The sequence below is a fragment of the Ornithorhynchus anatinus genome, chromosome 2 (assembly GCF_004115215.2).
Source record: "Ornithorhynchus anatinus isolate Pmale09 chromosome 2, mOrnAna1.pri.v4, whole genome shotgun sequence".
In the NCBI taxonomy this organism is placed as follows: Eukaryota; Metazoa; Chordata; class Mammalia; order Monotremata; family Ornithorhynchidae; genus Ornithorhynchus; species Ornithorhynchus anatinus.
In genome coordinates this window covers 109,025,748-109,049,338 of record NC_041729.1, presented here as the reverse complement: position 1 = coordinate 109,049,338, position 23,591 = coordinate 109,025,748, and the positions used below count along the sequence as shown (strand labels likewise).

General features: G+C 40.0%; 1 protein-coding gene across 1 annotated transcript in view; it reads left to right on the top strand.

Annotated features, from left to right (window-relative positions):
- MRPS9 (mitochondrial ribosomal protein S9) overlaps positions 1-23,591 on the top strand; it is a 77,781-nt gene that overhangs the window by 39,400 nt on the left and 14,790 nt on the right. The window contains exons 3-7 of the mRNA XM_029057776.2: positions 719-781; positions 876-906; positions 6,044-6,123; positions 17,665-17,750; positions 22,481-22,556. Coding sequence (XP_028913609.1) covers positions 719-781; positions 876-906; positions 6,044-6,123; positions 17,665-17,750; positions 22,481-22,556 — 336 coding nt within the window. The remainder of the gene's footprint in view (positions 1-718; positions 782-875; positions 907-6,043; positions 6,124-17,664; positions 17,751-22,480; positions 22,557-23,591) is intronic.

Below are 23,591 nucleotides of genomic sequence, written 5' to 3'. Positions count from 1 at the left end.
ATGAAATACTGTAATATCAGAATAACATAAAAGATAAGATAAAGGTGTAGAGTCCAAGATGTCTGGTGGAAAAGGCATCTTCCAAAATATGCAGAGGCTACCTGCTACTGCAGCTTTAATCCCTCTGTGCCTCATTTACACAGGGTGGGTCTGGAGCTGGGGCTTGGGGTGATCTCAGTGATAAGGCAGCAAGGGTTACCGGTGGTTTACTCAACTGTCAGATGGTTGGGGGGGAAGTCCCTTAAAATATAGATTGTAAATTACAGTTAGGAGTTGGGAGTGGGTCGTGAGTACTAAAGTACTTTGGCTCAAGATAACTGAGATGGCAGTTGCAGGATAGGTGTTAGGGACCTTAGAGAGTGAAATCAGGGAAGGCCTCCAAGGGGAGATGTCATTTCAGGAGGGCTTTGGAGATTGGGAAGGCAGTTGTCTCTTGGATGTGAAGAAGAAGGGTGTTCTAATCATGGGTGGAGGATGTGAACAAGAGGTTAGGGGCGGGAGAGATGAGAACAAGGCACGGTGAGTAGGCCAGTTTGAGAAGAATGATGGAAAATAGGATGTTTTTCCCCCCTCACTTTTTCTCTCTTCCATGAATAAAGTGGAAATAATGTAGTTCGTCTGTTTTGTGCTTAGCCTAAACTTCACATGCTTTGATTTGCTGATTTATTGTAGAGAAAAAAATAATTTTCCCATCTAATCTTTCCATGTTTATTTACAGAGAGCTATTACCTACCTCTTCCCAAGCGGTTTGTTTGAGAAAAGGGCTCGACCCATAATGAAGGTAGGAAAGTCATTTAATATAGTTGATATTTCGTAAAGATTTTCTTATTGGAGAAATCGCACTAATGTACATTTGGATTTTTTTTTTTTAACAGCACCCTGATGATATTTTTCCCAAGCAAAGAGGTGAGTGGGCTTCAGTTTCATTCTTTACAGACATCATTCATTTTGAGATAATAAAATGTGTTGCTGAATCATTTTATAATACAATGATAAAAGCGGTGATGATTACTACCTAAATAGGTCTATTTCCCAGCTGCCTGTAGGAAACGGTCTTAGTTTATGTTTTATTTTTATGCCGGTGCAATAAGGTAAATGAGGAAACCTTTCCCTAGAAGCAGTGTAGAACAGGAATTCTCTATTGAGTTAGAGCCCACTTCAAGTCCGAGCCCAAGAGCACTTCCCCCATAATAAAAAAAATAAAACTGTATCACAACAGAGAGTGTAAACTTTTAAGTCTGTAGATTATTCACCATAGCAAAAATCTCTCTGGATCTGCTCTCTCCTAACCCTCCTCCACTCCCAAAAAATGGCAGTTTTAAAAGAACAGTGTCGACAGCCCCCTTTCTAGAAACAGCTTCCTGTTAGAGGCATAACATTTGCGATAGTATTTGTTAAACGCTTACCAAATCCCAATCAGTCAGTCGTATAATAAATTGCACTTACAGCGTACAGAGCTCTGTACTTAGTTCTTGGGAGAGTACCATAGAACAGAGTTGATAGATGCATTCCCTGTCCGAAACAAACTCACAGTCTATAGGGGGAGACAGACATTAATATAAATAAATAAATTACAGATATGTACATAAGTGCTGTGGGGCTGAGGGGAGTGTGAATAAAGGGAGCAAATCAGGGTGACGAAGAAGGGAGCAAGAAAAGAGGAAATGGCTTAATCTGGCTAAGTCTCTTGGAGGAGGCTTTGAATGTGAGAGAGCAGGTATCGGACATGGAAAGGGAGGACATTCCAAGCCGGAGGCAGGCTGTGGGTGAGAGATGGGGGGTGAGATGGACGAAATCGAGAGTAGGTTAGCACCAGAAGACTGAAGTGGGCGGGCTGGATTGTAGTAGGAGAGCAGCAAGGTGAGGTAAGAGGGGGCGAGGGGATTGAGTGCTTTAAAGCTGATGGTAAGGAGTTTCTGTTTGATGCAGAGGTAGATGGGCAACCACTAGAGGTTCTTGAGGAGTGGGGAAACATAGACTGAATGTTTTTGTAGAAAAATGATCCCAGCAGCAGAATGAAGTATGGACTGGAGTGAAGAGAGACAGTACATTGCTTAGTACAGGCCAAGAACTGTACTAAGGACTGGAGAAGATATAGGATAATCAGGTCCTACGTGGGCCTCACAGCCTAAGTAGGAGGGAGATCAGGTATCGAATCCCCATTTTACAGATGAGGAAACTGAGGCACAGAGAAGTTAAGTGAATTGCCCGAGGTCACACAGTAAATAAGTGGTGGAGCTATTATTAGAGCCCATATCCTCTAACTCCCAGGCCCGTCCACTTTTCCCATGCTGCTTCTCTAACAGACATGTAGTCAGGGGAGGAAACGAGGGAGAAGGGACCTTCATGCTTGGGTCTGGAGGTTCTAAGACTACAGGGATTCATGTCACAAATTTGATGTTTGCCTTGGCCTGCATATATAATGTAGATCACAAACTTCAGCTCCTGAGTCCCATATGGATCTTCTTCAGTTACTGGTCCTCTCGCGGTGGAAAAACTAGGTAACGTGCTTGCCGAAGTGACTCTTCCAATTGATCTATCATATTTATTGATGTGCTTACCGTACGCAGAGCACTGGGAGAGTAAAACATAACAGAGTTGGTAGACATGTTCTCCCCCCCCCCCCAAGCAGCTCACAGTTTGGAGCTACAGTTCCCCTTGGAAAGTTTTGGCCCCCATGACGACAGACTGCAGCGTGCCTCTGCTCCAGCCCCTTTAAAGGTAGCAGCATCAGGGAGGGGAGCAATGACCAGAACACCTCCTCACCTTTCTAGTTAAAGGAATTTTTCTCTTTTTAAATAAAATTTTTTTAGTGGGGGGATGGGGTGATCCACGGCTCTTGGCCATGTTGTTTTTGTGTTTTGCGATTCTTCGGTTCATGAGGCTTGATCACCCTTGATGATATAAAAGGTAACTACTTGCACAAACCTTCAGTATTCAGTCTTCTCACTCTCCTGCTTTCTCTATCTCATCAGGCCCCATCTTCTCAGGCACTGGATAGACACCGGTAGACATTCATCAATATTAAATCCAGATCTTTTTGTTAAAGTCCAGGAGGGTGTTCTTTAGTAATTAAGTCAGGTTAAATTGCAAGGTTCACTCTACATTGAATATTGTTGACCACAATTTCTGTGGGGAAATCCAAGCTTTTTTTGTGGGCCAAAGTTTTGGAATGTGCTTCCCTATACACAGCAAGAAAGGACAGTCGACTGGGCCCTTTAAAAGTGGGAGTTTTGATGTTGTGTTCATTTTCAAAGGCTAACTTTGAAGGGCAGTTGCGAGTTATCTTTCATGGAAACATTACAACTCAAAACTTCGTTAGCTTTCAGCAGTTGGAACTCGCCCATGTTTCCAGATTAAGTATATGGTATACAGGTTTTCTGGTTTCTAAATTGGTTCGCTTGGACAAAGTATGTCATGCTTTCCATTATATGGAAATCAATTTTTGTTTTGAACCCCAGAGTAATCATTTTTGATCCTGTGCAAGCTTTTGCAGTTCCAGAGGTGAGATCATCCACAGTATTAAAGAAGCAGCAGCTGCTTAAAGCTAAAATAAGTAATATAGACCACTCCAAAACTCTTCTGGACAAAGAGGGAATGAAGCTTAAATTGAAATTTCTAGTTAGATACTGAAATTTCTGGTCCTTTTCCTTTTGTCAATTCTAGCTCCATTGAAACTTGTCCATCAGTATGTAAATACTTCACAGAATTACAAGGTAGAAAATAATAATGAGTTGTGGATGAAAATAAATGGGACAGTATTCTTTTTTCTCTTGTAACTCAAATATCCCTCTGAATATTCGTAATAAATTAGCCTAGAAGTAGAAGTAAGAATTTTTCTCCTAGTTGAACAAATTATCCCCTTGGAAGATCTGCAAAAGAAATAGGAATGTAGAGGTTTTGCCTGCTTGCTCTCCACCAGTCATGAATTAGTAATAGCAGGAGTGCATCTGTTGAGTGGTCACTTACTGCAGAGCACAATACTATCAATCCATCAGTGATATCGATTGAGTGCTTACTGTGTGCAGAGCACTCTACTAAGTGCTTGGGAGAGAGCCAGTTGTCAGCTGTGTGACATGTCACTTAACTTCTCTGTGCCTCAGTTACCTCATCTGTAAAATGGGGATTAAGACTGTGAGTCCCACGTATCCCCCCAACCCCAGCACTTAGAACAATGTTCAACACATAGTAAGCACTTAATAAATACTGTTATTATTACAGTATGGCAGAGTTGATAGACATGCTCCCTACCCACAACGTGGTAGGTGATAACATGCACTCGAAGAATAAATTCAAAGTTGAATTTCATTTCTAGGAAGTACATAGGACAGGCAGATGGAATATAATAATAATTGTGGTATTTGTTAAGGGCTTACTGAGTGTCAGGCAGTGTACTAAGCGCTGGGGTGAATGCAAGCAGGGTATTTCAGTGTCCTTCATTCTACTCTAACTGTGGTGTAAGTTTGCCTCAGGGGAAGCTGCAAAAAACAGTGGTGGTAGTTCCAGAATCTGGCTGCGTAAGAAGACCCAGTGCAAGACTCACCAGTCCTTGAAAAGAAGGAAACCCGGCAGTACCGTTTTTTAGTCTCATGTGTTTTATAGAGTGGTAAATACAGTAGTTAGTGTTGGCGGTGGTTACTTTCGTGTGTAGCCAAGAAGCCTTCCCTAAGTCCTCTTTTCCCCAGCTTTCTCTCCCCTCCTGCCTTGTCTTTGCAGTTGGATGTCTGCATTTGGTACTTGTCCCCAGCACTCATGCACACATCTATAAATTTTTTCTATTAATATCTGTCTCCCCCTCTAGACTGTAAGCTCACCGTGGGCAAGGAACATGTCAACCAATTCTGTTTATCCATCTTCAGTGACCATCATCATCACTGTCTTTATTGAGCACCTGCTGTGTGCAGAGTAGTTTACCGAGTGTTTGGGAAATATAATACAACAGTTGGTAGGCAGGTTTCCCTGCCCACTGTGATTTGTAGTATACTCTCCCAAATATTTAGCATGATGCTCTACATGCGGTGAGCACTCAGTAAATACTGTTGGTTGGTTGATTGATTGATTGACTATAGCATTTGGAATGAAAGAGGTTTTCTTGGGGGATGGAATCAAATCTTAAACTAGGACGGGACCTCCCAGAGGTTTCCTAAATTCTCGCCTACGTTCTGGTATGGTTACACCTAAGCCATTCAAGGAAAATTAGTTTTTATCCTGTTCTCTAGCATCTCCAGATAGAGTATTCGTCTCATGCCCTAAGATGTGTAAGGAAAGGTGATCTGTAAATTTGAAAACATCTTCTTTAACTGTTGTATTGGTTAACATCCTCACAAGTCAGAAGATGTGATAATACTTTTTTTTAATCACAGTTTTTTCCTCCAAGAGCAATTATTTAGGAGTTTGTGAGTTTGTAAATGGGTACATCTGCAGAGCATGGGAATGGTTTCGGGAAAATTGGAAGAAGCCATCTCCTGTGGCTCCCTTCCACTAGCCGGGTCATAACCTCACCCAAAGCCAGCTGAGCACTGTCTTGTTTTTATAGACCTGTGCAGAATTTCTTGACAACTTCAGGGTCGCATTAAGTATATGGTACCTATTTAATTATGGTTGCTTTTGCTTCGCCACTTGTCTACTGTGTGGCTTTGGGCAAGTGACTTCACTTCTCTGTGCCTCAGTTACCTCATCTGTAAAACGGGGATTAAGACTGTCAGCTCCATGCAGGACAGGGACTATGTCCGACTCCATTTGCTTATATCCACTCGATTTGCTTAGTACAGTGCCAGACACTCAGTAAGCGCTTAACAAATACCACAGTTATTATTATTGAGTGACAGCAGTCGTTTGAATTATCTAATGTTTTTGTAATTCCAGACTTTGAAGTCACTTATAAAATCAGAGACCTGTATAAAATTAAAAAATGTTCTGTCATTAATTTTCTAGCTAAAATAGCTTCCATATGTCTTTTGTACATTTTGGGTTAAAATTCCCTTTAAAGTGGCCTTAACAGTCTATGTTGGTGCTTTTTTTGTTTCATTTGGATTTTCATTAGCAATCCAATGGGGAGAAGATGGCCGTCCTCATCACTTTCTTTTTTATACTGGCAAGCAGTCATATTATTCATTAATGCACGTAAGTACATAAGAATCTATAAGTGTGGTTAACTGTGAGCCAAGTAACTTATAACAGAGGTTTCTTGCAGAAACTTCCAAATTTACCTAGTAATTGCATAATGAACGGTAACAAATGCACATGAGATTCATTGAATATTTAGTATTTTTGCCACTCATTTTCCTTAAGATGATATCTGAATGACTTGATTTTCCTTTCAATATTTAGTTCTCGATTATAAAATTGGTTTAAGAGTTTCAGTAATTTGTGTACCAGTAGTTTATTGGGATCGTACCATAATTACTCTTATTATTTTATCCGGGTATAAAAAATACAAAGGATAGTATATTTCTATTAACAAATTAGTAGAGGAAAGTCAAAAGAATCATAAGAAATGAGGTCAATTTTCATGGACAGCTATCCATAATTACACTTGGGCATCATTTATATAAAACGTTCTCCTTTTGTAAATTTAAGCTTGTGTGTGTGTCTTTTTAAATCTCTCGTCTTTACCCCATCATCTATAGACTAAAAATCCCCACACAGTCCTTTCAGATGCATTGATAAATCACAACTCTTACACCTCAAAATTTTTGTGGGAAAGCCATAAAGTATATCAATGCTCAACTGTGGCAGTCGGAAAGCATTTTGCATTGGAATACTTTAGGTATCTTCTTTCAGATGTTCCTTCACTCACTGCATGCTTTTCAAAAAAGTGAGAAAATCATGTTTGGGGTGGGGTCTTACCCTCCTCGCTCGTGGTCCCATCATGCTTTTTTTTACATTTAGATTTGGGTCTTATTGGGCTTTTTAGAGTTAGCTGTTGTTTATTTGTGCTCCATAAACCCAAAGCACAAAATCCCCACTTGTCAGGTACATTTATTCCTTGCAGGGTGTATGTGTGTGGGGCGGGGGGAGGTAGAGGGGAGGAACAAAACCTTTTTTCGTTTTTTTGTTGACCTTGGGCAAATGAGCTTCTTGCCCTGGCAGAAATGAAATGAATGATAAATGGAGAGAGTGTCTTTGCTGAGTAATGGAGCTGCAGCTTAGGCTTTCCACTGAGGTTTTCTCCCCGCACAGCCTGAGGCGGCCCGGGAACCCCTGCTGTTCATTTAAATAGGTATGTCAAATCTGCCTCCAAACGCCGCGGGTTTGATCTGTGGTAATATTTGTGAAGGTTCCATATGGACTTGAGCCCCCCGCAGTGCTAAGAAATAATGTACAACGCTTCATGGTGCAGACGCAAATTTTCTCTGAAAAGGGATGCAGTGCTGCGTTTTAGCTGTCGGAGAGGATGATGGAGCTGACGCGCTAGGCCTGTCAACTTGTTACACGGATGGGTTGCACGCAGCGAAGCTGTGGAAAATCTGTGCCTTTTAACTTTTCTACTTAATCACGGTTGTAGCATTGCCTTTAGACTGTATGCTACATTAATTCTCTTCCTGCCTTCTGCCTTTCATCCCAAGTTTCACGGAAAAAAGTAAAGCATGCAGGTCTTGTAGAGGAGTCTTATCAAACAGCTGTCATCTGACAAGCCATTTGCATTTGTTTTGGCTGAAACAGAGCAACCCAAGGGCAAGATGTTTTGTTGCATTCCATCATAATGAAGAAATTACACATTTTCCAGAGAACATAACTTTATTTTTAGTTTCCTGCATCATATAGGAAGGTGTGTTAACATCCCCCAAGAAAGATACCAGTCTTTGAGAGTAGATCCTTTGAGTCTACCCTCAAATTGAGTCTGTTTGACACTAATTCATTTGGTAGCCGATATGGCATATAGGAGGGGTGTGGACGTATTTTAATCCTTTCATTAAACAGAACTCTTTAAGTCAGTTATTGATAGTAGGTGTTAAGTAGTTGTAAAATGTGGTGTTGAACACTGATGTACCCAGGAGAATCACAGATTTATTTTTCAACCCAAGCCAATTCAGATGGTTACTGAAAAATGGGATGTTAGCACATAAAGTGCTGTTTTTCTGGAGTTTTAAAAATAATTGCTATGGAGAGAGGAATTGAATACAAAAAAGGTTTAGTTCAATTGTGCAGGCCGATCAGTGTAGCACCATACCTTTCAAACTGTAGGAAGTCCAGCTGTATTCCCATCCTCATGCTCCCATCCTTCTAGACTGTGAACCCGTTGTTGGTTAGGGATTGCCTCTATCTGTTGTCAAATTGTACTTTCCAAGCGCTTAGTAATGCTCTGCACACAGTAAGCTCTCAATAAATACGAGTGAATGAATAAATACGAGTGAATGAATGACTGAATTTCTCTAGCTATTGCTAATCAAAAATGTGACTTGGAATTGGTGAATAAATACGTTTCACCACACTGTTTACTAATGCAGTTTGCATTCAAGTCACTGATTCACATAGAAAGTTTGCTAAAATGTGAGTAATCTTTGTTTTCAGGGTGTTCTCTTTGTTTCCTTTGCCCTTCCTTCCCCAAGACTGAGCCAGACAGGCTAGTGTCTTCTAGATTGAGGGTAGGGGAGAAGAGTGGATGGAATTAACTGCTGCCATCATTAAATATATCTAAATTCTTTGTTTGCATTAATAATGGGCACCTTAGAATACCTTAAAGTTTAGAATACCTAAAGAGTTCCATGTAATTTTCACAAGCTGGCCTCCAAATCTCTTAATAAGGAAGCAGGTCCAAAATGAATAGCAGTTTTTGGGGTTTTTTTTACTCATTCTGCTGCGAATCATTTTTCATTGTGGTGCAGCCTGTTCCTTGCTTTATTAGTTGTGCAATAATGATGAATCTTTGTTTTAAAAAGTACATCCTTGTACCCATTAAAAGTTGTATTTTTCATTTAAATTTGGCATGGTTATCCCTCCTCATGTCTTCTATGCAAACATAATAGCTACCTTAATAAAATATTACGTGGAAGTGCACTCATAAATCTAAAGGCAGTTGTTTATGCACAAATGACCCATGTAGCTTGCCGGTCCGAGTAATCTGTTGCTAGAAACTAAAGATATGTTAACTGCAATGGTGGTGTGTTTGGGGAGGGGCAAGATGAGTGATGTTTGCTACTAAGTTATATCTTAGTTGGTAAAAGTTTTTCATTAAGAATGTGGACAAAACAGGTGAGTTCTAATAACCATATAACAAGCAGAAATAACTTATTTAGAAAACTATCAGGAAGATTATCCACCTGTCTGTTCTTCCTGGAGTGAAGCTTTTAGCAATTAGGAATATCCCAACATGAGTAAAAATGATCTCCTTTGTTAGGTTAGAGGCCTTTAGTGTTCAGAAGTAGTACTTTGCAGTCAGTGCTTTGCAATATCGAAAAACCTCAAACCCAACCGGTGAGACATCAAGGTTCTGTTGAGTTGGGTACCAAAATAGGAATTGAGAATTTGTCTCAGCTGTGTTTCAAGTAATCTATCTGACCTTGAGAGTTATTGAAATGTGTGTATTTGTGTCCTTGCCTGTAAAGGTATAATAACATAGACCTACCTCACAGGGAGATTTGGGGAAATAGCTACTTCACAACTATGTAAAGTGCTTATGAAAAAAACTTGTAGTGTTGCTGAAACACCTTGGCATGCTGTTTTAAGACTGTTTTCTTGGCAGCAGGAGTTAATTCAGTAATTAATTCAGTAATAGAAGTTGCTATTCTTGAAGTATTTTTTTTTACCATTTGCATTTGCTCTTACGTGAATGATTTCTACTGACGTTTTGCAAATACTCCAAACTCAAAAACTCTGCACCAAAAATTGTTTCTGATATGCACTAAAAGTCATGAGTACCTCGTTGTATGTATTTAAACAACTTTTTACTGCTCTGTTCAGCTAAGGCTTTAATGAGCTAAGTTGACTTCATTCATCACTCGTATTTATTGAGTGTTTACTGTGTACAGAGGTCTGTACTAAGCGCTTGTGAAAGTATAATATAGCAATAAACACATTCCCTGTGCACAATGAACTTACAAGCATTCTTTGTTCATTTCTGGTGGATATTTTATATTTTTCAATATGACCTTCATCTCTATTGTGAGAATTACAAGCCAATTTTAAATTTCATAAAACGGTAGCATTTTTATTCACGCGTTTTTATCTGATGCCTCTTATTCAAGTGTATCATTTGGAGCTAGCAGTTCTCAATTCAAGCTTCCTATTTAATGCTAAAATGTCGATACCAAATTTATTTAATTTTGCGCAGATGGGCATCATTAATCAGAAATTTGAAGGACTAGATGTTGCTTATTAGTATGGTGTATGGTTTTTTTTGTTTTTTTTTAATAATCTTGGCTAAGCACTGACTAGATGCCAGGCACTGTACTAAGCCCCTGGGTGAGGAAAATAATTAGGTTGGACAAGGTCAGTGTTTCCTATAGGGCTCACCATTTTTATCCCCATTAACAGATGAGATAACTGAGGCACAGAGAAGTTAGGTGACTTTGCCTGAGGTCACACAGAGGAGTGGCAGACCCTGGATTAGTTCAGGGCTCCTCTCTGAGAAAAGATTGTGCAAAGTGAAACGCTGAAGGATTTACCCTGGAAAAAGAGAGAGTTTGGTCCTAAATTTATTTGAAGCATAAAAACAGCATGTGATTTTTTTCATCATAAATCTGTGCTTTATAAACTAACAAACGTGCACTTACTGGAAGAGAGGAGGAGAAAGGTAATAAAGTAAATTCTTCCAGAACTCTGCGTAGGTAAGGCAGCTCAGATTGAGGTGTGAAGGTGGCAGAAATAAAAATTAGCAACAAGGTGAAAACTGACTCAAAAGCTATGTATCAGAAAGAAATGTGGTAGGAGGGAAGCAAACAGATATGGTGAGCCAAGATTCCTGAATTCTGTTGCATTATTCTGGAGCACCAATAAATTAACTGTAAAGTAACAGCTCAATCTAGGACTCAAACCAGTAAGTACTGCAAACTTCCCCAATGTTCATTTGATTTTTCTTTTCCTTGGTATAAGCAAACAAAAAAAATCCATCTAAACATAAATCTGTACAGAAAGAGCCCATTTTAAAATGAGACTATTTCATGTGAAGTTGCATAGTTTATGAAAGAATATTTCAACAAATAAAACTCAAACTCAGATGTTTTAGAAGAAAAATTAATTGCCCAAGGAAGCAGTACTAACCCAATATGTTTAGCTGTTGATTTGAATTATGAAATGAAAAAGCAGGTTTCTTTTTTGTGCCATAAAATTTTACTTGTGGTAAAATTGGATTATGCGCATGATTAATACCACAAATACAGATTTTAACAATAAAACTGAATTCATGTTAGGTGAAAATTATAATTTCTTGTGATCTCAGGCATATTTTCATTTTTCTCAACATGAGCATCTGGTATTTTCAAATTAGACACCTTCTAAATTTGACTTGTATATTATGGAAATCTGATGACACTAGGGGTGGATAGGCTTGCTTTGATTTTATGAAATATTAATCATGGCTGTGATTAATGATTCAGCATTTCACATCTGGGTTATTCCTGTCATATTTGAAATACACACTATTAAATACAGTATATAAACTTAATGTAGAAGGGTTCATGCTGATTCTCAAATATCCCTCACAAATTAAGTGGAGGCCCCAAAATAACAGACATTATCAAGGATGATACTTCTAAGTTTATTTTATCTTCTCCAAATCCTTTTGATTTAGATTAGTTGAATGCCTTTGGGGATTTGAGATTATAGAATCCAGTCAGAGGATTATGTCCTTTTAACCAATCAAGTTAGATCTTAAACGAGGAAAAAGTGATAAAGTATATCGTATCATTTGCTGTTCCCTTAAGGGTATGTGTTCTTACTTTATAGAACACTGGGTGCTTAATAGATATTTTAAAATAATTATTTAGTTTTTGATGAAATGATAATAGTTGGACTCCAGACTATTTTTATCCAAAGAATCAGATTGTTCACCAAGTGCTGGGAAATATATTTGCTGCTTTTGAAGTGACAGGCAGTTCCCCAAAATATTTTGCCATTCAGTATGTATTATGTCTCCAAAAATGTTTATTTCCAAAGTGTATTAATGAAGTGCAGATATATTAAAAATGATGTATTCAAAAGCCAGAGACCTGGTTTATGCTTATCAGCTTCATCAGCACAACATTTATTAAGCACCCAGCACTCAGAGCACTCAACTAGATGCTTGGAAACATAGATATAAAACACAAGGTCCTCATTCTTGGGGAGCTAACAGCACCAGTAAAAAAATTCCTTGAAATATTTAAGTCTGGTTTATTTATTAAGTATTTAATATTTAGTCTGGATTTAGCACAAAAATGCATTTTAGGATTTTAGTGTGGAACAGTGGCAATTATTATGCTCACGGGATCCCTGTGAATTCAGAGAGTAATCAATTACTTCATTATTATTGTATTTGGGATTGGGCAATATAAGGTCTCGATATGATATAACCTATTATGTATAACGTATATTGTCCAGGTTTCTTGTTCTGGTATTTTGCAGGTTTCTACTATAGGTCTTCAAAACTCATAATTCTGATCATAAGATAGAAATAAATGCATGTGTATAATAAATGACCAAATTAACTGTAATCGTCCTGGTAGTAAGGATTAAAAAATAAAATCTATTTTGCCATTTTGGCACCTGCTTGCTTCGTGGCCCACACTAAGAAGACCCTAGCTACTTTTTTAAGGTCGTGCAGAAAGAGAACATGTCAACCAACTGTGCTATATTGTGCTCTCCAAAGTGTTTAGTACAGTGCTCTGCAAACAAGCAATCAGTAAATATGATCGATTGACTTGTTTTTTCCACACCTTGCGAAGGGAGAGATGATGATAATGATATGTAAGTACTTACTATGTGCCAAGCCCTGTTTTAAGCAGTGGGGTAGACACAAGACAACTCAGACACAGTTCCTGTACTGTATGGGGCTGGCTGTCTAAGTGGGAGCAGTATCTCAAGAGGGGATTTCTTAGCTCCTCTCCAAACCTATCATAACCGCCTGCAGCTCTGAAGCCATCCCTTAGTTCTCATTAAAGCACTTTGCCCCCTCCCTTTCTCCCTCCCTGACTCCCATCTTCAAGAGAGAAGCAGCATGCCCTAGAGGAAAGAGCACGGGGCTGGAAGTCAGAGGACCTAGGTTCTAATTCCAGCTGCTCCAATTGCGCACTCTGTGATCTTGGGCAAGTCATTGAACTTCCCTGAGCCTCCATTGCCTCAACTGTAAAATAGGGGATTCAGTAACATTTCTCCCTCCTACTTAGACTGTGAACCCCATTTGAAACAGGGACGGTGTCCACTAGTCTTACTTGTTTCTACCCCACTGCTTAGAACGGTGCTTGACACATAGTAAGTGCTTAACAAATACCATTAAAAAAACTCACTTTCAATGGGTCCTTCCCCCCAGCTTTCAAATATGCCCAGGTATCCCTTATACTGAAGAAAACTCCTTTGATCCCCAAGGCACCCTCGGTTAATGCCCCATCTCCATCTTACCCATTCCTCTCCAAATCCTTTGACTATGTTCTCTACAGCCTCTCCTCCAAATCACTAAACATCCTGCAATCTGGCTTCTGCCCCCTTCACTCCAGTGACCAGTGACCTCTTTTCTGCCAAATCAAATGGTTCCTATTCATTCCATCTTAATCTTCCTCAGCCTCTCAGTTCCCTTCAACACTGAGGACCTCCCCCCTCTCCTGGAAACATCTAACCTTGGCGTCGATGACCCTGCCCTAGCTCACTACTCTTCAGTCTTTCACAGGCTCCTCCTCTTCCTCTAGACCTCTAACTGTGGGGATCCTTCAAAGTACAGTTCTGGGACCCCTTATATTCTTCTTATAACTCCCTTTCTTGGAGAATTTATTCACTTCCACAGCTTTAACTACCATCTCCATTCAGATGACACCCAAATCTACCTCTCCAGCAGTCTCACATTTCTTTCTGCCTTCAGAACATCTCTACTTGAGTTAATAATAATATTGGTATTTGTTAAGCGCTTACTATGTGCAGAGCACTGTTCTAAGCGCTGGGGTAGACACAGGGGAATCAGGTTGTCCCACGTTGGGCTCACAGTCTTAATCCCCAATTTACAGATGAGGTAACTGAGGCCCAGAGAAGTTGTGACTTGCCCACAGTCACACAGCTGACAAGTGGCAGAGCTGGGATTCGAACCCATGACACCTGACTCCAAACCCCAGGGTCTTTCCACTGATCCACGCTGCTTCTCCCACCAGTACCTCAAATCAAATGTGCCCGAAACAGAACCCCTTATCTCCCTACCAATCCACGTCCTACCTCTGACTTTCCCATCACTGTAGGCAACACCATGCTCCTCCATTTCACAAGCCTGTAACCTTAGCATTATCCTCATCTTTTTCTTTCAGTCCACACGTTGTGTGTCACCAAATACTGTCTGTTCTGCCTTCCCAGCATCTCTAGAATGTGCCTTTTCCTCTCCATCCAAGCTGCTACCCTGCTGATCCAAGCACTTACAACCCGCCTTGACTAATGCATCAGTCTCCTTGCTTCCTTCCTTCCTCCTGTCTCTCCCCACTCCAGTCTTTACTACAAACTGCTGCCTGGATCATTTTCCTAAAAAAACGTTCTGCCTGTGTCTTCCAGCTCCTCAGAAACTTCCCATGGTTGCCCATCTGCCTCTGCATCAAACAGAAATTTATTATTATTGCTTTAAGCTTCTTGATCAGTGCTCCTCCTTCTGCCTTACCTCACTGATCCCCTACACCATCTAAACTTGAAACTTCATCCTTCTAATGACAACCTATTCACTGTACTTTGATCGCATATATCTTGCCGCTGATCCCCTTGCCCCCACCCTCCCTATGGCCTGGAACTCCCTCCCCTTTATATCAGACCGCCACTCTGACCACCTTCAAAACCAATCTGAAAATCACATCACCTCCAAGAGACCTTTCCTAGCATTCATTTCCCCCACTTTTTAAAAATGATATTGAAGTGCTTAATATGTGTTGAGCACAGTTCTAAGCACTGGGGTAGATACAAGTTAATTAGGCCAGATACATTTCTTATCACACATGGGGCTTACAGTCTGAGTAGGATGGAGAACAGGCATTGAATCCCCATTTTGCAGTTTAGGAAACTGAGGCGCAGAGAAGTTTAGTGACTTATCCAAGGTTCCCCAGCAGGCAAGTGTATCTGTGACCTTTGGACGTTTGATATGTGCCCCACTCTCAGCCCCTTGGCAGTTCGGTACATATCTGTAAGCTGTATATTATAAATCATTTATGTTAATGTTTGTCTTCCCCTCATTGTGGCCAGGGAACATGTTTACCGATTCTGTTGTACTCTCTCAAGTGCTTATTACAGTGCTCTGCATACAATAAGCACTCAATAAATACCACAGATGATGATGAAGTGGCAGAGCTGGGATTCAAATTCAGGTTCTCTGCTCCCAGGCCTGTGCTGGATCCATTAAGCTAGTCTGCTTCCCTATTCTCTCCCTTCAGTGTTGTTTATGCAGAAAAGAACTCAAATGCTGAGGGTTGGAATGATATCATGTACTTATCCGTATATCCTGCAATTTCCTCTTTCTGAATTTATTTCAATGTTTGTCTTCTCCCTATTGTAAGTTCCTGGTGGCCAGGAATCCTCTCCACCAACTTTATTGTGTTATACCCTCCCAAGCACTTAGGACAGTGCTCTGCATAAAGTAAGCCCTCAAAAAATACCACACTGATCATTTGATTTGAATGAACTGGTATTGAATCCCAGGTCACCGACGAGGAAACTGAAGTTAATCGACTTCCCTAAGGTGTCAGAGCAGGTATTTAGAGCCGAGATTAGAATCCGGGGCAATGAAAAATCATATTCTCTAAAAGAAATTTAGGGTGTCCCTTATTTACTTAGTTATCACACTGAGTGTCAGGTGGGTAAAATCATTAATTTCGTATCTAATTTTCCTAGTAACCATTCCAAGCATTAATTAAAATTGTGTCTTCTAAATTTCTGGAGGCTTTTAAGATGTGAGGATCCATTGGGATTGTTGTCCGTAGCTCAAATATCAAAATGAATAAGAATAGGCAATGTGTGTGTTGATTCAAGTTCAGGAAAGGGAAGTTTATATTTGATAAACCTTTGCTCACAGCCCAGGTAATCTGAGGTTTTTTAGCTGTAGAACTTCTAGAACACCTCATAGGAAATTGCTTGGAAGTCTGATAAATTGTGTAATAGATTCTTGAATATTATCCAGGTTTTTTAATGCATTTTGTCTTCAAGTAGCTCCTCAATGGGTGTAGAGAGTTATTCTAAGAAAGGCAGGAGCTTAGTGTTCTCTAAAAGTTGCTAAAGGTGTTCTTACTATCTTAATCTTTTGCCATAGATTTAGTATTGATAAATGGCTCCGGGAAAAGATATATTTAAGATCCTACCATTTTTCCCAATTCCATAAAAGTATAAGTGTATATTGCTTAGGTTGTGAAATTGTTTGTGGGGTTTTATAGGAAGCCCCCAACTTTTTGCACTAATCTTTTTGAAATGACGGTTGTGTAGACATTTACAGTATTTACTAAAAAGCAGAATAAAAATATTTCTAGATATAACTAGATTTTCTTTGGGATGGATGGATGGCCTTGATAGCTCAGTAATTTTAAAAAATCCTCAGTTCTGTTTTCCTCAAAGAAGTTATCTCAGGAAATTTCAATAAATTATGGTAGATGTTAAGCTCTTACTATGTGCCAGGCACTGTATTAAATGCTGGGATAGATATAAGCTAATAAGGTTAGACACAATCCATGTCCAATATGGGGTTCACAGTATTAATTCTCATTTAATAGATTAGGTCACTGAGGCACAGAGAAGTTAAGTGATCTTGTTGTTGAGCAAGAAGCGGGACCAGTATTAGAACCCAGGTCCTTCTGAGTCGCCTCTCCAATAATACGGAGGTTTCATTCTTGAAGAATCTTGTGTTAAGGAAGACTCAGAGAAGCAGCCTGGCATAGTGCGCAAGCCTGGGAATCAGAAGGTCAGGGGTTCTAATCCTGGCTCCACCACTTATCTGCTGTGTGACCTTGGGCAAGTCACTTAACTTCTCTGTGCCTCAGTTAACTTATCTGTAAAATGGGGAGTGAGACTGAGGGCCCCATGTGGGACAGAGACTGTGTTCAACCCAATTAGCTTGTATCCACCCCAGTGCTTAGTACAGTGCCTGGAACATAGTAAATGCCTAACAAATACCATAATAATAATGATACAATAAGAATAACGAAGACTGTGAGCCTCATGTGAGACAATCTGATTACCCTGTATCTACCCCAGTGCCTGGCACATAGTAAATGCCTAACAAATACCATAATAATGATACAATAATTATAATAATGAAGACTGGGAGTCTCGTGTGGGACAATCTGATTGCCCTGTATCTACCCCAGTGCTAAGAACAGTGCTCTGCACATAGTAAGCGCTTAACAAATACCAACATTATTATTAATAATACACATCTTGACTGTCTCGTGCTCAATATCACATTCTATCCAAAGTACATAATGAAAACTCAGATTATAGGACAAGTGACTGTCATACCAGATAGATGAGTGACGTTGACAATTTTGGCATTTAGAACCCATTTTAACACGTTTTCTTGTGTCCCAGGAAGTGTATGGGAAACTACTAAGCCTTCAGAAACACCAGAATGACTTGAGAGCTCAAGGTCTGTTGTCTGAAACACATAAACCTAGGTAAGTTTCCCATATGACCTATAACAAGCTAATGCAACACAGCTTTTTTTATGCACTATTCAACTTTTTTCCTGTGTGCCTTCCTTATCATTCTATCGCTGTTCGATAATCAAAATGAGGGAAAGTATTGAAATTAGTTGAGTTGCCGCTGCATGAGACTTTTTCTGCCAAATTTGATTCACATGCCTGTAATTAGCATCTCTAAATGGTGAATTCAGGCATGAGTCAACCCCTTTCTCTCCCAAGGCTCCATTGAACAGATTCTGCACCCGTTGCCGTAAGTTGGCCAGTTGGCAAATTAATGATCTTCAGACTTACCTACCTCTTCGACTTGGTCCCTACCTATACCCTTTCCATTTTTGGCAGGGTGGCCAGGGTTGGGTTCGTATTTTGGCTTCTTAAGGCACTTACTTCCATGTTGTTTTGGAAACTGTGAGCCAGAAGTCCCCCCTCATGACAGCTGGTGGGCTGCTTGAGGTATGTGGTCGTTGTGATGGGCTGCCAAAGCTGCCATCCCAGTATTGAGTAGGCCAACCACGTGTGGGTGTCAAGGTTCCCTTCCGGGCTCTACAGTGCTTTAGAAATCATGTTGTTGGTTCATTCATCTGCTGCAGTTAGATCACTGTGGATGAGTCTTTGTGATCCATGTTTTGTCAAGTGCCAATAGTTACAATCAAAGTACAGACTCTTAATGATTACATAGCTGGATTATAATTGTGGTATTGGGTAAGCGCTGGGCTAAGTACAAGATAAATAGGTCCCATGTGGGGTTCACAGTCTGAGTAGGACATAGTGAATCTCTGTTTTTCAGATTAGGGAATTTAGGCCCAGAGAAGTTGAGTTGCTCAAGGTCACACAGCAGGTAAGGAGCAGAGCTGGGTTCTTGGACTCCCAGGCCCGTGCTATTTCCACTAGGCCTCACTGCTTCATAATTTATTTTAAATGCCTCCCTCTAGCATTTCCTTATTTTAAGATCTCTTAGTCAATCACATGATTCTCAAGCATCAATTCGATCATTTCATTTTCCTCTTCAAGAAGCCTCTGAAGCTCCATGTTGCTTCTCAACAACAAGATCAAATGAAAGTGCTTGACCATGGATTTCCAGCCCCTTCAACCATCAGTCTACTAAATCCCCTGTCTCCTCCGTCTCCCACTACCTTATCATACCCCCTCTCCACTTTAGAACTCGCACTTCTGGTCTAATTGCATGTTCATGTAAGTCATTAGATTGTATACTTTTTAAATGCAGAGAGCAAATGTCATTTTTCTCTGCAATTCCACTCCCCTTCTCCCCACTACCCCGCAACCCATGTCTACATCAGGGCTTAACATGAAAGAGGTGCCTAAATGTTAGACATACTTGTGTTTTTTCACATGCAAACTCACTAGCAGAGAATCCCTTTGATAACTACTGACTTTATTGAGTTGCTTGTGAATGCAATACTTATTTTCTTTGTGCTAGAAAGGCACCCCCCCAAAAAAAAATAAAAAAGCTTGAAATGCATTCAAGTATATAAATCAGGTCAGAAGGAGAACAGTGATCAATCATTATCTATGCGTTTTCCCCTCATTATTAATAGTTTAACATTTGCTATCTTAGAACCTCCTAGTGGTTGTTCCTCTTTCATTCAGCCGTATTTATTGAGCACTTCCCTATGTGCAGAGCACTGTACTAAGCACTTGGAAAGTACAGTTCGGCAACAGATAGAGACAATCCCTACCCAACCACGATATGATCAGTATAGCACTCTGTTTAATCCTGACTAGGTTACAAACAAGGGAGGAGTTTGACTAGCTTTCAACTCTAGCTATAAGTAGGGCATTGTCAGCCACCAGACAGGTACGCCCGGGGGTAACCCATAAATCTAAACAGTTGGTCAGGTGCCAACACCAATATGCCCAGCTGCTAAGTGGTCTTTGGGAACCTTTGAAGCACCAAAGGATGGTCTAAATGCCCCTGGAACGCGGGTTTGAGTCGGGACCAGGCTCTGTTGACAGATGGTCCCACTGTCAGCAGCCAGGCAGAAATTCTCATTCTCCACTTCCCTTTGCCCCAAGAAGAGCGGTTGCTGAAATTTGCTTTAGTCAGTACCCCAGTGGAATTAGGAATAGGCTGAAAGTGGAAGGGTTTTCATGGACTTTGAGATACAGTACATTTTGTAAGAGGGAATTGTAGAGGGAGGAAGTGGGAAATATAGATGTAAGAGAAGAAGATGGCTAACTCCCCCCCACCTTTAAATCTGTAGAAATAGGCATATATTTAGACACCACCCTGGATGGTGGTGGTTGCCCAAAAAATAAAGTGTAGTAATGTAGCACAAACTTAAGAATACAAATGCTTTGTAGAAAAAACAAAGGTGAGCAATGTAAAAAAAATTTTAAACAGTCTGTCTGAATTCCGATCCCTCTGACAGTCTCATTCTATGAGCATCTCCTTTGATATTCATCTCCTTTGATATTTTTGTTAGCCGGTTATGGTATTTCTTAAATCTTTGTGCTAAGCACTTATTGAAGTGCTGGGGTAAATACAAGGCACAAGGGCATTAATTATAGAAGTAGCTGCTTTACAATTTTAATTTCTGTAGAAAATAGAAAAGTTAATCATTTCATTAAATCCTCTGTAACTGGGACATAGACCAGTTTAGAGCAGCAGAAGTTTAGAGAATGGAATACAGTTGGAGACTAATGTATTTTCAGTGAGCGGACCTTCTTTTCCAATTATTCAAACTAGTTTTGGTTCTGATACCATTAGCTTTCCATTGTATAAACTGTGGTGTGCGGAAATTTTTTAAAAACCTACAGTAGCTTTTATTTTGAGGGTTTTTTTAATTTGAGAAGATGTAAATTCATCTTTTAAGGATGCTAAAAAAACGACGCAGGGTGGTCTAGTGGAAAGAACACAGGCCTGGGAGTCAGAGGACTTAGGTTTTAATCCCGGCTCTGCCATTTGCCTGCTGGGTGACCTTAGTCAGTTTTCTCATCTGTAAAAGTGGGGATTCAATAGCTATTCTCCCTCCTCCATGTTCTCCCCACATGGAACACATACTGTGTCCAACCTGATTTTTTGTATCTACCCCAGCTGTTAGTATAGGATCCATCAAACAAGCAATCAGTTGTATTTATTGAGCACTTGCTCTGAGCAAAGCACTGTACTAAGCACTTGGGAGACTCCAATATAACAGTATAACAGAGTTGGTAGACACATTCCCTGCCCACAATGAGCTTATAGTCTAGAAGATCATTATTATTATTACTGCTATCTTTATTGTCACAATAAAAATAACAGAGAAACACAATAATAATAAAAATTTTGGTATTGGTTAAGCACTTACTATGTGCCAGGCACTGTACTAAGCATTGGGAAATATACAAGGTTATTAGGTTGCACACAGTCCCTGCCCCACATGGGACTCTCAGTCCTAATCCCCATTTTACAGATGAGGTAATCGAGGCACAGAAAAGTTAAGTGACTTGTCCAAGGTCTCGCAGTAGACAAGTGGTGGAGCCAGGATTAGACCCCAGGTCCTTCCGACTCCCAGGCCCATGCTCTTCCACTAGTCCATGCTGCTTCTCACTTTTATTTCTACTCTGTTTATTTCTACTTCTATTTGCTCTACTGCCATATAAATAGTTAACATGACAACTGAATAAACTATAAGTTCAAGACAAATGGCCCTCTCTGTCCAGCCCAATATTTGTTTTAGAGATTCCAAAGGAGGCTTGTAAATAGCTTTTCTTGGCATTCATACTCATGGTGAGAATGTAATGTCCAATTTGATGCAGTGTTTAGTTTCTCATGGTTCTTCTTGAGCCAAAACGTGCCAAAACATTTCCATCAATCAGTCCATACTTGTCCCTCCGTTAAACCTGTCGGTACCTCATGAATGTGTCTAAACCCTTCTTGAAGTTATTTATCATTTCCGCCAGTACAACACCCTGTCGTAACAAATTCCAAGTGCTTCTTGGCAGTCATTTTGTTTGTCATGAACCAGTTACCTTGAAACTTCAGTGGATGCTTTGTATTTGTGAGTGAACAATTCCTCATCCGCTCCATCCATACTCTTTATTCTCAAACCTTCAGTTTTGCCTTCTAGCCATTGTCACTCCAGATTGAACCTCCGTGATCACTTTTCAGTTTATCCTTGTTCTGAAGCCGCTTGATTCCCCCCAATTAATTTAGGTCTGCCATACTGTGTACTTTTTCTAGCTGTTAGGTGTCTTTAAAATGCAGGATGTAGAGTAAAGTGGTGTCTTCTTTTTCGGATCCTTGGATGAATGAAGTATTCATTATAATAGATTTAAATTTCTTTCATCCTGATAGTAGCTGTGATGATTGATTTTTGTCCCCACCATTTCATCTTTGTTGGATTTGGCCTCTCATTTCAAATTTGAGCTCAGAGAAGAGTTTTCTAACTATTTTATAAATAGGCGAAAAGATATTCCATGTGAACACAGGATGCTTTTATTGGAAAATGTGAGCAACACAATCATGGCATTTACTCTGGGTACATAATTTTGATAGATTTTAGACTGCTTACCTGGAGTAGATGTTTGCAGATCTGTAAAATGTTCCCAATACTCATTGAACAGGGTGATATTGAAGAAAATCACTCTCCTTTACAGTGTAAAAATGTAGTTCTGAATCATGCATGACTCTATGTGTGGTCCTTTGTGATATAACTCTAATTGCATGGTTAATTAAAAAGAGAATATATGTGATATTTTAACAGAGACCTGATTGGCAGCAGATGGCTGATTAAGGAGGAACTGGAAGAAATGTTAGTGGAAAAACTGTCAGATCAAGATGTGAGTAATTAATCTTTTTAATTTAAGGAGACCTGTGTCACAGGCACAGACACTTGCTGTATTTAGGATCCCAAAAGAAATACTCCTCAGAGGGCAGGTGCTCGAGAGAGAATCTTACTTCCTTTTAAATGTCTCTCATCAATTTCTGCCACGGTGGCATCTCGTCTGTGATCAGGGAAGCGACACTCTGAACGTGGGTGTGGAGGAGTGTCGCCAATGACTCTTTCCATCTCCCCATCGAGCCCGTTATCTCAACGGTTAGCTTCCCTTATGTGGCAACAAAAGCTAGGGACACGGGCAAACCGCCCGTAGTTTGGTTGTACAGACGGTAGCTTGAGATCATGGGTCTATTGCGTTACCTTTTCTGGTTGTCCTTGTTGTTGAACGTTGCTAAATACGTATGTGTGAAGAAAAATGTTGTCCTTTCTCCGATCTCTGCGGTGGTACATTATGACCACCTCTCTTCTGTGTTCAAATCGAGCATAAAGCAGTCGAACGTTAATAACAATAATATTGCTGGGGATCAACTCATCCAGCTTTTTCAAAGAGGGCCCATCTAAAGCATTCATTCATTCAGTCGTATTTATTGAGTGCTCACTATGTGCAGAGCAGTGTACTAAGTGGTTAATATCACATGCAGTAATATTCATACCTACTATTAATGCTTTTCTTCTAAGTAGCTTTTACAACTATAATTCCATTTATCCCCACAGTATTCCATAAGATAGGCTGGAATCGTCGTTTTCCTATTTTTCCCACAAATGTAAGATTGAAGTGAGATGCTGAAGGACTAAATGATGTGTTCAAGGTTACCAAGCAAGTCACTGGTGGGGTAGGTCAAGTCAACTAGTCCAGGTCTACAGAGTTCTCCAGTCCACACCATATTCTTGGGACCAACTAGAATAGTGTATAAAATCATTCTGATGGTAGTTGAGGTTTTAAACATTCCAAGATGCCTTGAATTGAAATAGGGAAGCAACACAGTATCTTTGAGAAGCAGCATGGCTCAGTGGAAAGAGCCCGGGCCTGGGAGTC